Here is a 15658-nt window from a genome sequence, read left to right as displayed (position 1 = left end):
TGTATACTGATGTTTATGTTTCTGTATACTGAAAGTGTTTATGTTTCTGTATACAGAAAGTGTTTATGTTTCTGTATACTGAAAGTGTTTATGTTTCTGTATACTGAAAGTGTTTATGTTTCTGTATACTGAAAGTGTGTCTGTTTCTGTATACTGAAAGTATTATGTTTCTGTATACTGAAAGTATTATGTTTCTGTATACTGAAAGTGTTTATGTTTATGTATACTGAAAGTATTATGTTTCTGTATACTGAAAGTATTATGTTTCTGTATACTGAAAGTATTATGTTTCTGTATACTGAAAGTATTTATGTTTCTGTATACTGAAAGTATTTATGTTTCTGTATACTGAAAGTATTATGTTTCTGTATACTGAAAGTATTTATGTTTCTGTATACTGAAAGTGTGTATGTTTCTGTATACTGAAAGTGTGTATGTTTCTGTATACTGAAAGTGTGTATGTTTCTGTATACTGAAAGTATTATGTTTCTGTATACTGAAAGTGTTTATGTTTCTGTATACTGAAAGTGTGTATGTTTCTGTATACTGAAAGTGTTTATGTTTCTGTATACTTAAAGTATTTATGTTTCTGTATACTGATGTTTATGTTTCTGTATACTGAAAGTGTTTATGTTTCTGTATACTGAAAGTGTTTATGTTTCTGTATACTGAAAGTGTGTAGGTTTCTGTATACTGAAAGTGTTTATGTTTCTGTATACTGAAAGTATTTATGTTTCTGTGTACTGAAAGTATGCATGTTAAAGTATTTATGTATCTGTATCCTGAAAGTATTTATGTATCTGTATACTGAAAGTATTTATGTATCTGTATACTGAAAGTTTTATGTTTCTAAACTGTACTGAAAGTATTTATGTTTCTGTATACTGATGTTTATGTTTCTGTATACAGAAAGTGTGTATGTTTCTGTATACTGATGTTTATGTTTCTGTATACTGAAAGTGTTTATGTTTCTGTATACTGAAAGTGTGTATGTTTCTGTATACTGATGTTTATGTTTCTGTATACTGAAAGTGTTTATGTTTCTGTATACTGAAAGTATTTATGTTTCTGCATACTGATGTTTATGTTTCTGTATACTGAAAGTGTTTATGTTTCTGTATACTGAAAGTATTTATGTTTCTGTATACTGATGTTCATGTTTCTGTATACTGAAAGTGTTTATGTTTCTGTATACTGAAAGTGTTTATGTTTCTGTATACTGAAAGTATTTATGTTTCTGTATACTGATGTTTATATTTATGTATACTGAAAGTGTTTATGTTTCTGTATACTGAAAGTGTGTATGTTTCTGTATACTGAAAGTGTGTAGGTTTCTGTATACTGAAAGTGTTTAGGTTTCTGTATACTGAAAGTGTTTATGTTTCTGTGTACTGAAAGTATTTATGTTTCTGTGTACTGAAAGTATTTATGTTTCTGTATACTGAAAGTATTTATGTTTCTGTATACTGAAAGTGTTTATGTTTCTGTATACTGAAAGTGTGTATGTTTCTGTATACTGAAAGTGTGTAGGTTTCTGTATACTGAAAGTGTTTATGTTTCTGTATACTGAAAGTACTTATGTTTCTGTATACTGAAAGTATGCATGTTAAAGTATTTATGTATCTGTATCCTGAAAGTATTTATGTATCTGTATACTGAAAGTTTTATGTTTCTAAACTGTACTGAAAGTATTTATGTTTCTGTATACTGATGTTTATGTTTCTGTATACTGAAAGTGTGTATGTTTCTGTATACTGATGTTTATGTTTCTGTATACTGAAAGTGTTTATGTTTCTGTATACTGAATGTATTTATGTTAAAGTATTTATGTATCTGTATCCTGAAAGTATTTATGTTTCTGTATACTGAAAATATTTATGTTAAAGTATTTTTGTTTCTGTATACTGAAAGTTTTTATGTTAAAGTATTTATGTTTCTGTATACTGAAAGTATTTATGTTAAAGTATTTATGTTTCTGTATACTGAAGGTGTTGATGTTTCTGTATACTGAAAGTATTTATGTTTCTGTATACTGAAAGTATTTATGTTAAAGTATTTATGTTTCTGTATACTGAAGGTGTTTATGTTTCTAATCTGTACTGAAAGTGTTTATGTTTCTAATCTGTACTGAAAGTGTGTGTTGTCGTGGTAATTTCCTGTATTACCAAATAATAAGAGCAAACCACACACAAGTCAGAGTTATATCATAAAGTCCATCTTTAATTATATGAGCTTCACCATAGCCCCTTTTGACTCTCAGATCAATTCAGTGTCTATAAATGAATTCTCTGAGAGTCCTTACAAAACAGTTCTTAGCATCATTTATAGCCAAGACACACCCATCTCAACTCACATGACGAAACACAGATCTTAGGAACATTACAAAGGAAGACTTTAATTGAGAGAGGAGTATCCCATAGGCAGACAGTATCAGCTGTAAATTATCGTTCAGTTTGGTCTCTTTAGACGAGATTCTATTCTCGTTCTTGGTACCACTTAGGACCAAAACATTACCTCATCCAATGGCATATATCAATTGTCAATTCTAGATACTCCCATCTCAAATACAATCCCTCCTGGACAAGATCAGAAAAGACAATGAGCCTCTTAGGTCACATACTAAATCAAGATAAGGGCAACCTCAGAGGGGACATACAATAGTTACAGACACATTCCCATAAGAAGACAAGCCTCCATTCTGTCCTCCTCCCCTTCTGATATTATTCATAGCATCATATGGTTTAACAGATATATTGACATATGAAGACAAGCCTGACCTCTCCCCTCTCTGGGCCCCAAGTGACTAAGCCCTAGCAGAGAAGGGATAACTTCAAACTGCCTATACAGTATTATCCAAAAGAAGACATCCTAATGACAAATATCTCACATAAGCATTATTATGTAAATAAAACATCTTACTTATGAATGTTACCTAACTAATTCTGATTCTGCTACCACATTGTTCATGTGATTGGTGAAACTGTTACTTTCTTACATAGGTCTCCTTCAATTTACCCAGAAACAAACACACTACTCGACAGTCTGTTGAAGCATGCTGTAGCTTGTTGTGCACTATTTGACATCACTCATCAGGTTTGTTATTCAGTTATATTGAGTGTCTATGAGATATTGCATTACACAGGAATTGCCCCCCCCCCCCCCCTAATATTGATTTCTTTAAAAGTGCTGACAGACTGACTGATGGATGCTCTGTATTGAGCGGAGTACACTCGCTGTGTCTCACACACACCGCATGGCTGATGACGGGAGTTGACTGACGACTCGCAAGGTTGACGGACATGGGGCCAAGGTGACTGGTCGGTGTAGTTTGCTTGACAGGTGGTCACGGTTGAGCTGCTACTGTACTGACCTTTAGTGTGGAAGACTGCTAGAGGGCATAGGTGAAGAGGGGAGAGAGAGGGGCTCGGAGAGAGAGGGAAGAGGATGGGAGGAAGGAATTTGGAAGTGAGAGAAGAGTAAAGATGGAATGGAGGAAAGAAGACAGAGAGAAGCATGGGTTGTGCTATAGTTGGGCATCAATGGCTTTGGGTGGCTAAGTGTTCACTTAATCTCTGAGACATACCATTTGAATTAGTAGCATGTTGTTTTGGTCATTTTATATCCAGTGATTTGTCTGCCATTAATAGCTTGGAATCGTTTTTTTTACCTCGTAGTTACCCACTGGGAACACCCTGTTCGAATCAACTATCTACTATCAAATGAATCATTTTTATGAAATTACATTGAACCAACATGGAATTAGATGCTGCGTTGATTTCTGTGCCCAGTGGGTATGTATTTTGGGTCCCAAAATTAGGTTGACAGTATTTGTGGTATCTCAACAGTTTTTTAAAAATAAAACAATGTAGCGGTGTCCCGCTAGAACGCCCTTCGGCACTGGTACTAGAGCTGAGGTGAGTCAGACTTTGCCCTTCACCCTGAATCAGTGTCAAGGCGCACGTCAGCCACTGTGTGTCACCACCAAGACGCCCCACTCGGCCCCAAGCGATCGCAAAAGACAGATGATGATGGTCCCAAACAATTCGAACCACGAGATTTGTCAGGAGATGATCGCGGCAGTGTCTGACAATGCTCCCTTCCCCCGCCTATTGCTTTGACGGCCCTCGCCGGCTTCTGGCTTCCGCTCGGTCGGTCACAGTAGGATAAATGCTCCGCAACGGAACTCGCTCAGTGCAGCGCGAGCGGCAAGCCCCTGCTGTTTCGCCCACTTTGTGAACATAGTCCTACCCTTCCCCCAGCCCACACAATTGGTCGGGAACAAAGCTTCCCCTCCCCCCCACCTTTGTAATTGTACAGTTGTATCATAAGACTCCTGTGACGTTTGAGACCTTACCTCTCCTCTCAAAAGGTTCAATATCTGACTCGGATGTTTTTGTTCAACTACGAATGTGGGAAAGAAAATTCTCTACAACGAGACAAATTCCACAGCAAAGTGGAGGAGGCTTAGTTCTCTATAAGGTCAAGAGGTATGTCTGTCTAGTTTACTCCGAGCTGTTGAAGACCTCTTGACAGGCCAGGGAGACAAGTGTGGGGTTAAGATGAGTGTGTTTGGGCCTGTTTTTTATTTGCATGTTTTACAGATGGATAGATCTTACACGTGAGGTGGTGAGATGTGGCAACAACAACAAAAAATGAAGTCTTATCAACGGTGGACACGATTCACAATTCAGTGTTAAAATAATCTAGGTGAAGATTCTTTTAACACCAACAATAAAACATTCACCACCTTCTCATTCCATTGGTTAAGGGGCAGGCTTGATAACATACTATAAAACTCACTGATCACCATTAAAATATTGGTCTACTGGAACGCCCCATCCTCCTCAAAGTTTTGTCCTTTTTTCTCTCTACCCCATCTCAGTCATTCTTTCTGGTTTTTCTTCGAGACCTACCACCTGTTCCTCACCCTCATTTTCCCTCGGTTATCTTGGAGTTCCATCAGTCTCCGGTGTGTCTGATGGAGGAAAATGGCCTCCAGGTTCCCCCGGGTGTCAACTCAGCTGTAGTTAAAGAGAGGAGAAGTGTTTCAATTCAAATCTTAGAACTCAATTTGACTTTCTTTTATGTTGGATATTGCTTGTTTAAAGGACACTTTCAAGTGTTTAAAGGGTCCACATTCAGACGGGGCCCTTAGATAGTCACGAGGACGTGTTTCAATTCAGAACTCCCCTTTTGTGATGGATTCTGTTCCTTTATGTGTGTTGCCCTTTTAAATGACACTTTAACTGTTAAAAATATCAAAGTGAGATGTTAGGATATAAAACATTACAGACAAGTGTTTTAAGGATTTTGAATTCAATTAAGGACTTTTTTCAGCTTATTTCTGTGTGGAGAAGAGGGCACGCGATGCAGTGTCAATTTACAGTATGTGCCAATATAATATTACTTTACTGTATTTTCTGTATTTTAGGTATAATAATATAGTATGTCTTACTACTAGTTTAATACTAAGTTAAAACGTAACAGTTTTTCAATGCATGTTTTAGTAGGCTTACTATCAAATGCATCCTAATGACAATGCAGTTATATACCACACAAAGCTGTCATTCGAGACCTTCTTGAACACAATCAGCAGAGGAACCTAAAGATCGTGGCCAATGATGACATGCTCGTTTCCCCCAAATACGCTAACAGCTGGTGCAAATAATTGTACTATGTTAGTGCTTTGTCTGAACGTCAGTGTACATGTTCGAGGGTGCTGTCAGCTCTACTCAGTAAAGGTTGCATGAGGTTGGCTTCATGTTCTTCTTTCAGTTTTTTTCCTTTGTGTCTTTTCCAGCAGCGGACGCTGTTCCTGTACGGAAAGATGGGGAGCAGGTATGGATGACATTTCAATGTACGTTTTATTCCCCTGAAGTGAAATATCATTTGTCTGGATTGTACACCATTCCAGCTCTACCCTCGAGTGCATTTCTTCTTTATGTATAATGGGTCCTTGAGCCAAGATGGCCATTGAGGAAAAGTGTAGTTTCATGTTTTCTTTTCTTTTCTTACATCTAGTAGTGAAACTGAGCGTGTCTCGCTCACACTGCTCCCTATACTGAGAGTGCAATGATATAATGTTGCTCAGAGATGGTTTATATTGAATTTCTCACAAAGGCCACTGGAGCAGGTCTCGAGAGCCCAAACCATTATGTACTGTATATAATCTCCCTCTCCAGGGACATAGCATACGATCCATCTTACTCCTTTACCACTGTTGCTGTTTAGTTTTTCTCTCTTTAACGAGGCTACACGGCTGAATTGCAATACACAATGGGGTCTTTTAAAACAACACAAAGACCCTACACAATGACAACCAACAAGACCGCCACAGATGTTTAAACATGAATAGAGCGTGTAGGCTACATATTCTACTACACTTAATGTGCTCTTTGAATATGTTTTGTGGGACAACCCATCCCCATTTCTGTTAGATGTCTGACAAGCAACAACAACAAAAAATGTTCACCCCATATAGTTCTGGATATGATGGATGGATATGGATTGGCCAGGGGTCACCTATTTTTCAGAAATCTGTCAACACAGCAGTGGCAGCTGAGCTGAGGTAGATGCAGCCAGCAGCCTCATAACACATGCGGTTAGAGAGACAGTATGCACTCCTCTGGACTGACCAGAGCTTGATGGCAACAATAAGACCACCGATGTCTGATTGGCCGATTGAGACAAAAGTGTTTCACCAGGGGAAACCTGTTCGCAGAAATCATTGGGCCTGTTGCTTGGCAGAAGAAGTTCCGAGGACACTGACGCCGTGCTGCTCTTGCTCACCCTTCCTGTTAATGCACATTTTAACCATGATAAATAATTTCTAGTGACAAACCCCACACCGCAAGCCCTCATAAATAAAGAGCAAGCACTGACCACGGTCACTTTTTTTGGTGAATAATTCAACATTTAGTGGGATTCTTTTTATCCATCCCAACTAAAGCAGAAATCCTCTGGGCGGCTAGCTTGGACTTCATGGGGCTTGCTTAATCACTGTGACAACATGGGGCTTCCCTCATGCCCCTTTTTATGACGGCGCTAGCAGCCACTTGAGTGCTAGGTAGCTACCGGCCCGGACAAGACCAACGACACAAACATGCAGACTATACTAAACGAGATAAATGTCTTATCTGTGACAAAAGTGTTTTCCACACACATAGCTACGTGTAGCCTACTTAGACACCGGGTTCCCACAATTTCCCACTCTCCCACGCCGAATAGCCTGAAGCTACAGGGCTCTTCTCGCAGGGTCTAATTCCCTATGTTGGAGCATTTTGAACGGTTGGTCGGGATTTTTGACCTGATTAAGCTATCTTTCTGCATGTTTTGTTATTTCTGTATAACAACAAATCAACGAGGAAGTTAGCTCTTTTACAATGAGAGTAAATGGAAAATACTATTTGTTTCCCCCAATTTGGGTGTGTGGTCAAGGGTAATTTCTTCTAATGAAGTGAATATCGAATCAGAGTATTGTAGGAGAATGACCTCACACGGGGCACCATTTTATGTAGGGATTTTACCTCACAAGTGGCACCATTTATGTAATGGATTGCCCTATTTATAAGGATGTATTATGATACTATAAGATATTATTCAATTATGAATAATGAGTTGTATCCTATTATTGCGAGGGAAGCATTACAAACACAAACACTGACATCAATGGCAATAAACAGTACTTTTTCTATTTCGGTTTTCAAAGCCTATGGTCAAGCTGATATGAGAGAATCTATTCACATACAGACAGTGGATTCTCATCTCTATTCTATCCTCAATTGATCAGTATTTCAATCGTCCACATCATCCAAATCTCTCTTGCACTTTTTGTATTCCACCTTCTTTACTCAGATGCTTTCTCTTCCTCCCGCCACCCAAATCTACTACTGGTTTCATCCTGTGTATCTTTTACACACCTTATTTGTCAGTTTTGTTGTTGTTGTTGTTGTATGTGTTCTTCTTTTAATCCTATCCCCTCTCTGTTGCGTTCCTTTTTCCTGGCTCCTCTACAAACATACCTATATCTCTCCTGGTTTTCTTCCTCTCCCTCCTTCTCTCTCTCAGCATGGGCGTGCCGAGTTTTCCTGGGAAGGAATCAATGTAAGTCCTGTGCTAATCTCGTCCTCTTCTTTCTCCGTTCCGCCACGTATTTTGGCTCTCTCTGTCTATAGATAAGCCAACGTTTTTTTCCTTCAGTCTCTCCTCATCCCACCTCCCTCCCTCCCTCTTTCCCCATCTCTCTATCTTAGCGTTGCTGCTAATCTACTGTACTGCCTGTGTTACATAGTATCTCAGGCTGGGAGATAACAAGCTGTAATAACCTTACCTCATCTACAGTAGCTAACGCTAGCTGCTAGCATTATGCTCCTTTATGTATCAATCATATGAATCACAGGCCCTACAGGTACAGCACACTGACTGCACAGTGAACTACTACACTACTGTGCTGACAATTGCTGGTTTAACCAAAGTGCTGATATGATTTGTGATGTGTTGGATAATGTAATGTATCTTTTGCTTAATATGGTGGTAGTTGTATTTGATCATTTGTTAAGCAGGATTTTCCCCTATTTTATTTTATCGCATATCTAATCCTCAACCAACAATGTTGTTTTACCCCCTCACAACAATTGGTCATTCCTCTCCCTTTTCCCCTACACAATTATTTGTTGATTTATTTCTTTCCTCCCCTCATCCCTTTCTACAGCTCTCTATGGAGGACACTTCCTCCATCCTGCCTCGTCTGAAGAGGAACTCCAACGCCTACGGGATCGGTGCTCTGGCTAAGTCCTCACTGACAGGTGTGTCAGGTGTGTGTCTGTCCTGGTAGATGGTAAACCAGCCCCATGTTGGCTCCAGACAGGAAGAGGAGATGGAGCCAACATGGTCGCCCCTGTGGGTGCCCTTCCTGTTTCACTTCCTGCCTCCCCATTGATACCTAATGCACACATCAATGGCCGGTTATGGGCAATTGATGGAATCCAATCAGATAAAAAAAAACATATACATATTCAAGTTTTAAAGTAAGTGCAGAAACCACAATGCAACTCCACAGGCATGCTGGGAAATGTAGTGTTTTGTAGTGTGGTATTTGTGGTGGTGGTGATTGTTTATTGTGGTGGCAAGGCAGTTTTATGTCTCTGTGCTTGTTTGTGCACAGAGCCATACAACTGTGTTGTGGTTGTGTCTGGTGAAGTTGAAGTACATTTGATTGATATGGTGTTTGTGTTTAACAGTCAGATTATATCGACCTTGGAATAATAAAGACCCCAAAACCACTTTCCTTACTCTCAAAATAACTTTGCATAAGATTGAATACACATCTAAAATGAATATTATTTTATGAATGACATTTGCATTTTATGAGAACAACAATATTTTTAAACTGATTTAACTAATAAATCAGCAAGGCTTCATTCATCCCAGCATATTTGCTATTGCCCAATGGATTCAGATCACACTCAATTGATTTAATTAGATTTTTATTGTTACTTACTCTGAATGAATACATCCTTTGTTATCGTTAGATATTTGCACTTTAATTAAGGATTTGCAGTGGGGCCTTTTGAGAATTATGTTTAAAGCAAAGATAACTTTTTTTCACATTTTAATTACAAACAAATGCTGAAAGTCTAATGAATCTCATCTTCTTGATTAATTTGATGAGTTTTTTTTTTTTTTTTTTTTTTTTTTTTTTTACCTTTATTTAACCAGGCAAGTCAGTTAAGAACAAATTCTTATTTTCAATGACGGCCTGGGAACAGTGGGTTAACTGCCTGTTCAGGGGCAGAACGACAGATTTGTACCTTGTCAGCTCGGGGATTTGAACTTGCAACCTTCCGGTTACTAGTCCAACACTCTAACCACTAGGCTACCCTGCCGCCCCAAAGTAAAGACTCATATTAATGAATATTAATGTGGCACAATAAGTTCTGCATTTCACCCTTGTTGCTCACCACAGACGACTGAAAGTTTGATCGAGTCAACAAGCCTTGCCGAGTAAATAGACAGCTTCTAATAATGCTGTAAGCCCCATCTACACTCCCTTCAATCTCCAACCAACCATAGCTCCTGAGAGACATGCATGAAAGAGGAAGAAGCCACTTTGTACCGAATTCATATTCGGCTACTGTACCGTTGCCTCCCAGAAAGAAAACACAAGCCATTAAGCATTTTCCACAGTTCCCAGCCCATTTCACTTCCTGAGCCCAAATCCATTGTGGGAGGTGCCATATTCACAAATTGAATGTGTTGTGAAACAGTGTTCTCCCCCCCTCTATTCTTTATTTAGGCGTGTCCCGTTCCATGAAGGATAAAGTAACTAAGCCCACTGCCATGGCCTCGGGCAAAGTAGCTCACATGATCGAATGGCAGAGCTGGAACACACCATCCACTGGGACTGAAGGGGCTGTGGTCACCAAAATCCCAACCTCGCAACGTGAGAAGGAGAGGCGGATAGAGAGCGAAATGTACAGTGAACTCAGTGAAGGAGAAAAGGAGGCCCGCTTCACTGCAGGTAAGAGTGAACAGAAGAAGCAATTCAAATTAAACAAATCAACACGTCAATAAATTAGATTTGGAACCATGTATTTTACGTTGTTTACAAAGTCTCTCCCCTTGTATCTCCCAGGATTAATGGCACAATTTGCCTTATCGGAGGCTACTTTGCTGGGCTGGAGATCTATGGAGGAAGATGGCCTTTGTGCTGGCTCCAAACAAGGCAGCGTGGCCCACCTCAGTGAGACCAACCAGGAGAGCATCACCAGCAGAGGTACAGGACTACAAACATGGCCACAACACACTACAAATAGGGCAGCCATTTTATTAGACCTTTAGTTTTTAAAGTGCAAACTAAATCTCAATGAACAACACTCACTGAATCTGGTCGTCCAATGCCATAGTTCTTTATTGTGAAATTGAGAAGGATGTACAGGCAACGTTTGATAGCATAGCATTTAAAGCTGAGATTCGCAACAGCGAAACTCGCCGCCCCAGGGGCATTTGTTAATGTTTTTTGTTGTTGTTGAGGAAATGAACATCCAGCATCGTGGTAAAAAATAAATCGAAGTACGTACTTTGTTGTTCTGTGGTGCGTGCAACGGTGTGCAATGATGTCCGAGGGGAAGAGACCGTGTTCATTGTTTGAAGTAACATATTTGTTGTTGTAATATTGCAAAATGGACATAGCAGTTTCACCGCTATGGATTCCAGCTTTTTAATGAATGAATAAAAACAAAAATGTATACTAAATTAAGCATATACTTTTAACCTTTCTGATCTCCCCATCCCGGATCCGGGATCGTGAATACAGACTCAAGCTCATTACCATAACGCAACGTTAACTATTCATGAAAATCGCAAATGAAATGAAATAAATATGCTAGCTCTCAAGCTTAGCCTTTTGTTAACAACACTGTCATCTCAGATTTTCAAAATATGCTTCTCAACCATTGCAAAACAAGCATTTGTGTAACAGTATTGATGGCTAACGTAGCATTTAGCGTAGCATTTAGCGTTAGCATTAAGCTGGCAACATTTACACAAAAAAACAGAAAAGCATTCAAATAAAATCATTTACCTTTGAAGAACTTCAGATGTTTTCAATGAGGAGACTCTCAGATAGCAAATGTTCAGTTTTTCCTGAAAGATTATTTGTTTAGGACAAATCGCTCCGTTTTCTGCGTCACGTTTAGCTACGAAAAAACCCCTGTATCCAGGATTGTGTAAATCTATCAGCAAGCTCATTAGCATAACACAACGTTAACTATTCATGAAAATGGCTAATGAAATGAAATTTATCTATTTGCTCTCAAGCTTAGCCTTTTGTTAACAACACTGTCATCTCAGATTTTCAAAATATGCTTTTGAACCATAGCTAAACAAGCATTTGTGTAAGAGTATTGATAGCCTAGCATTGCATTAAGCCTAGCATTCAGCATGCAACATTTTCCACAAAAAACCATAAAAGCATTCAAATAAAATAATTTACCTTTGAAGAACTTCAGATGTTTTCAATGAGGAGACTCTGTTAGATAGCAAATGTTCCGTTTTACAAAAAATATTATTTGTGTCGACTAATCACTCCGTTTTGTTCATCACGTTTGGGTAAGGAAAAAAAAAAAAAAAAAAAAAAAAAAAAAGAGTCATTAAAACGATAACTTTTTTCCAAATTAACTCCATAATATCGACAGAAACATGGCAAACGATGTTTAGAATCAATCCTCAAGGTGTTTTTCACATATCTATCGACGATAAAATCCATCGTGGCAGTTTACTTTCAATTCTGAAGAAATGGAACGCGCATGGACTTACTGATTACGCACACAGGACACCGGGCGGGACACCAGGTAAATGTAGTCTCTTATGGTCAATCTTCCAATGATATGCCTACAAACACGTCACAATGCTGCAGACACCTCGGGGAATATACAGAAAGCGCAGGCTCATTCCTGGAGCATTCACAGCCATATAAGGAGACATTGGAACACAGCGCCTTCAGAATCCGGGGCATTTCCTGTATGAAACATCATCTTGGTTTCGCCTGTTGCATTAGTTCTGGGGCACGCACAGATAATATCTTTGCAGTTTTGGAGACGTCAGAGTTGTGTCTTTCCAAGGCTGTCAATTCCATGCATAGTCAAGCATCTTTTCGTGACAAAATATTGCGCTTAAAACGGGCACGTCTTTTTATCCAATAATGACACAGCGCCCCTATGGGTTCAAGAGGTTATTAAACAACAATTTTAGTTCCAAATGCAAAAACCACATAACTTAGCTCTTATTTAGTTGTGAAGACTGATCGTAATTGACTTGTGAGCTCCACATCCACTCTGGACTGGACTGTGCTGCTCCATATTTTACTGTAGAAGGCTTCCAGACACTTTGATTGAGCTTATTTACTCCGGTTTGATTGATGTCCTTTCCACTTCATTTGACAGGCCAGCTAGAGGTGCATCAGGGCTGTATGAAGAAATGTTGCGGAGAAAGTCAAGATGGCAGCTGTGGCCCTGGGGTGTTTGGTTGGGTAGTGTTGTGTTGTAACAGAAGACCCTGGGGGAGCAGGGTTGACACCGGGACTTAACCTTGCTCTCATTAACAGCACCATACGGGAGACTATTCTCTGCTATTATCAAGTCAGAGACCAAATCAAATCTGCTTAGTATAGACATTGTAATAACCAAGACACGGTTTGCTCATCGTCAAGCGAGCTTTAATTTTCACCTTTCGATATGTTGAGCTTTAAGTAAGTTGCCAGTGTATTTCTTGCTGAAATGGTGATGCTGCTGTAAATATCTTCTGATATCTGGTGATACTGCTGCTTCAAGGGCCTTTGCTGTAAAGCAAAAATAAAATTTAACTCTGTGATACATCAAAAATCTCTGCTTTGTGCACTGATATTACAGTACACACTGAGTATACAGAACGAAACACCTTCCTAATATTGAGTTGCACCCCCTTTTGCCCTCAGAACAGCCTCTATTCGTCAGGGCATGGACTCTACAAGGTGTCAACATGAATTCTGGCCAATGTTGTCTCCAATGCGTCCCACAGTTGTGTTAAGTTGACTGGATGGCCTTTGGGTGGTGGACCATTCTTAATACACACGGGAAACTGTTGAGTGGGAAAAACCCAGTAGCGTTGCAGTTCTTGACATACTCGAACCGGTGCACCTGGCACCTGCTAAAATGCCCTCGTTCAAAAGCAATTCAATATTTTGTCTTGCCCATTCACCTTCTGAATGGAACACATACACAATCCATGTCTCAATTGTTTTAAGGCTTAAAAATCCTTCTTTAACCTGTCTCCTCCCCTTGATCTACACTGATTGAAGTGGATATAACAACTGACATCAAAAAGGATCATAGTTTTCACCTGGATTCACATGGTCAGTCTATGTCATGGAAAGAGCAGATGTCCTTAACGTTTTGTACACTCGGTGTATATCTTGTATCTAATCCAAAATGTAAACATATACTTCTCCCTTCATCCCTTCCTAACACAACAGACCAGGCGATGCATCACTCCTCAGCCGACGTATGGCCCAACACCTACGTAGCCCAGGGCCTCTACTGCCTTTCCTCCTCCGACGCCTGGGAGCCAATTAGCAACGATCCCTCGGGCGTGGCCTCGCCGGCCGCCTACGTCATGGCAGGTGGGGGAGGAGGGACACCCGGTGAGGGCTACGGTGATGTGGACAATGTGGGGGGCTACATCCAGCAGCAGCAGCAGCCCCAACAGCTCACCCTGCAGCAGCAGAGCCAGCTGCAGCTCCAGCAGTTGCAGCAGATCCAGTTGTACCAGCACCAGCAGCTAATGCTCTACCAACAGCAACAGGTGAGACAGACTGGACTGGACTGCCTCATAGATCACTGTCACCTGGTGGAGTGAGTGTTTCAGTGTCCTTGAGCTGTTCTTGTCTATTGATGTTCTGTATTATGTTTCATGTTTTGTGTGGACCCCAGGAATAGCTGCTGCTTTTGCAACAGCTAATGGGGATCCTAATAAAATACAATGAAATACAAATACAGTACAACATGGAACTGTCTAACTGACAACCATTGTATGTTAGCAGTTTGCTGAGACACTAGTGTTATTAGCAGTTGTGATTTTAACATGTAAATCTTGGTGGGAAAACTCAAATAAATATAATTAGATGCATGCCAGCAAAGCCACTACACAACACAACACTGAACAATACATTAATTGGACTATAATGGTGACAAACGGTGCCCACAAACTATTATGGCCTACACAAAGCTGTCCCAACAGCAAAGTCCCAACACCTTACAACTGCTACACCTGGCTATCAGCGGAGCCTTGTCTTGTAGCGAAACAGTTCATTCAGCCTCATTCACGGCCTTTCAAAAAACATAGCTTAAACAAATGTGGTTTTTACTGACAATTGATACGTTCAAACGATGGCATGAGGGGATGACGAGCAGATGAGAGGCAATCCGTAATTTTGACTAAGACATTAATGAGTGAGCTAGGACAGACATAGTCAATATAACTATTTGTTCAGCAATTTTGAAATGTACAGCGACAGAATTCAGAACATGGGCCGTTCTTACAGTATTCTCCCTGTACACCAAGTCAGAACCGTAGGATAAATAAATAAAAGCAGACAATGAAAGCTCTTACAATATTTGATAACATTTCTCTAAAAGAGTGCACCAGTCATGAGGGGAAAAAGGATCAAATTATTAACAGTTTACCACACGACATACACAACCCAACCAGCCGCCGACTTTCTTTTTTTTTTTTTTTGAATTTTACCCCTTTTTCGTGGTATCCAATTGTTGTAGTAGCTACTATCTTGTCACATTGCTACAACTCCCGTACGGGCTCGGGAGAGACGAAGGCTGAATGTCATGCGTCCTCCGATACACAACCCAACCAGCCGTACTGCTTCTTAACACAGCGCGCATCCAACCCGGAAGCCAGCCGCACCAATGTGTCGGAGGCTACAGCGCGCACTGCGCCCGGCCCGCCACAGGAGTCGCTGGTGCGCGATGAGACAAGCATATCCCTACCGACCAATCCCTCCCTAACCCCTGGTGTGTTCCTTGTTCTTCATGATGCTCTCTGCGCTTTTAACGGACCTCTGAGACTATCACAGTGCAGGTGCATTTATACGGAGACTTGATTACACACA

The 15658-nt window shown here is 40.1% G+C and overlaps 1 protein-coding gene across 8 annotated transcripts in view; it reads left to right on the top strand.

Annotated features, from left to right (window-relative positions):
* The window catches only part of LOC110496190 (protein FAM131B), a 30005-nt gene that overhangs the window by 7639 nt on the left and 6708 nt on the right, over positions 1-15658 (top strand). Inside the window, exons 1-7 of one of the 8 annotated variants that reach the window (XM_036952727.1) lie at positions 4689-4707; positions 5801-5838; positions 8068-8103; positions 8711-8813; positions 10295-10519; positions 10634-10774; positions 14009-14337. In XM_036952727.1, the coding sequence (XP_036808622.1) occupies positions 8717-8813; positions 10295-10519; positions 10634-10774; positions 14009-14337 (792 nt within the window). In that variant the 5' untranslated portion in view covers positions 4689-4707; positions 5801-5838; positions 8068-8103; positions 8711-8716. Of the gene's footprint in view, positions 1-4688; positions 4708-5800; positions 5858-8067; positions 8104-8710; positions 8814-10294; positions 10520-10633; positions 10775-14008; positions 14338-15658 lie in introns of those variants that run through there. The other 7 variants (XM_021571939.2, XM_021571938.2, XM_021571942.2 and 4 more) reach the window with 7 other exon arrangements.

The sequence above is a fragment of the Oncorhynchus mykiss genome, chromosome 18, assembly GCF_013265735.2.
Source record: "Oncorhynchus mykiss isolate Arlee chromosome 18, USDA_OmykA_1.1, whole genome shotgun sequence".
Lineage (NCBI taxonomy): Eukaryota > Metazoa > Chordata > Actinopteri > Salmoniformes > Salmonidae > Oncorhynchus > Oncorhynchus mykiss.
This window is presented reverse-complemented; position numbering and strand designations above follow the sequence as displayed.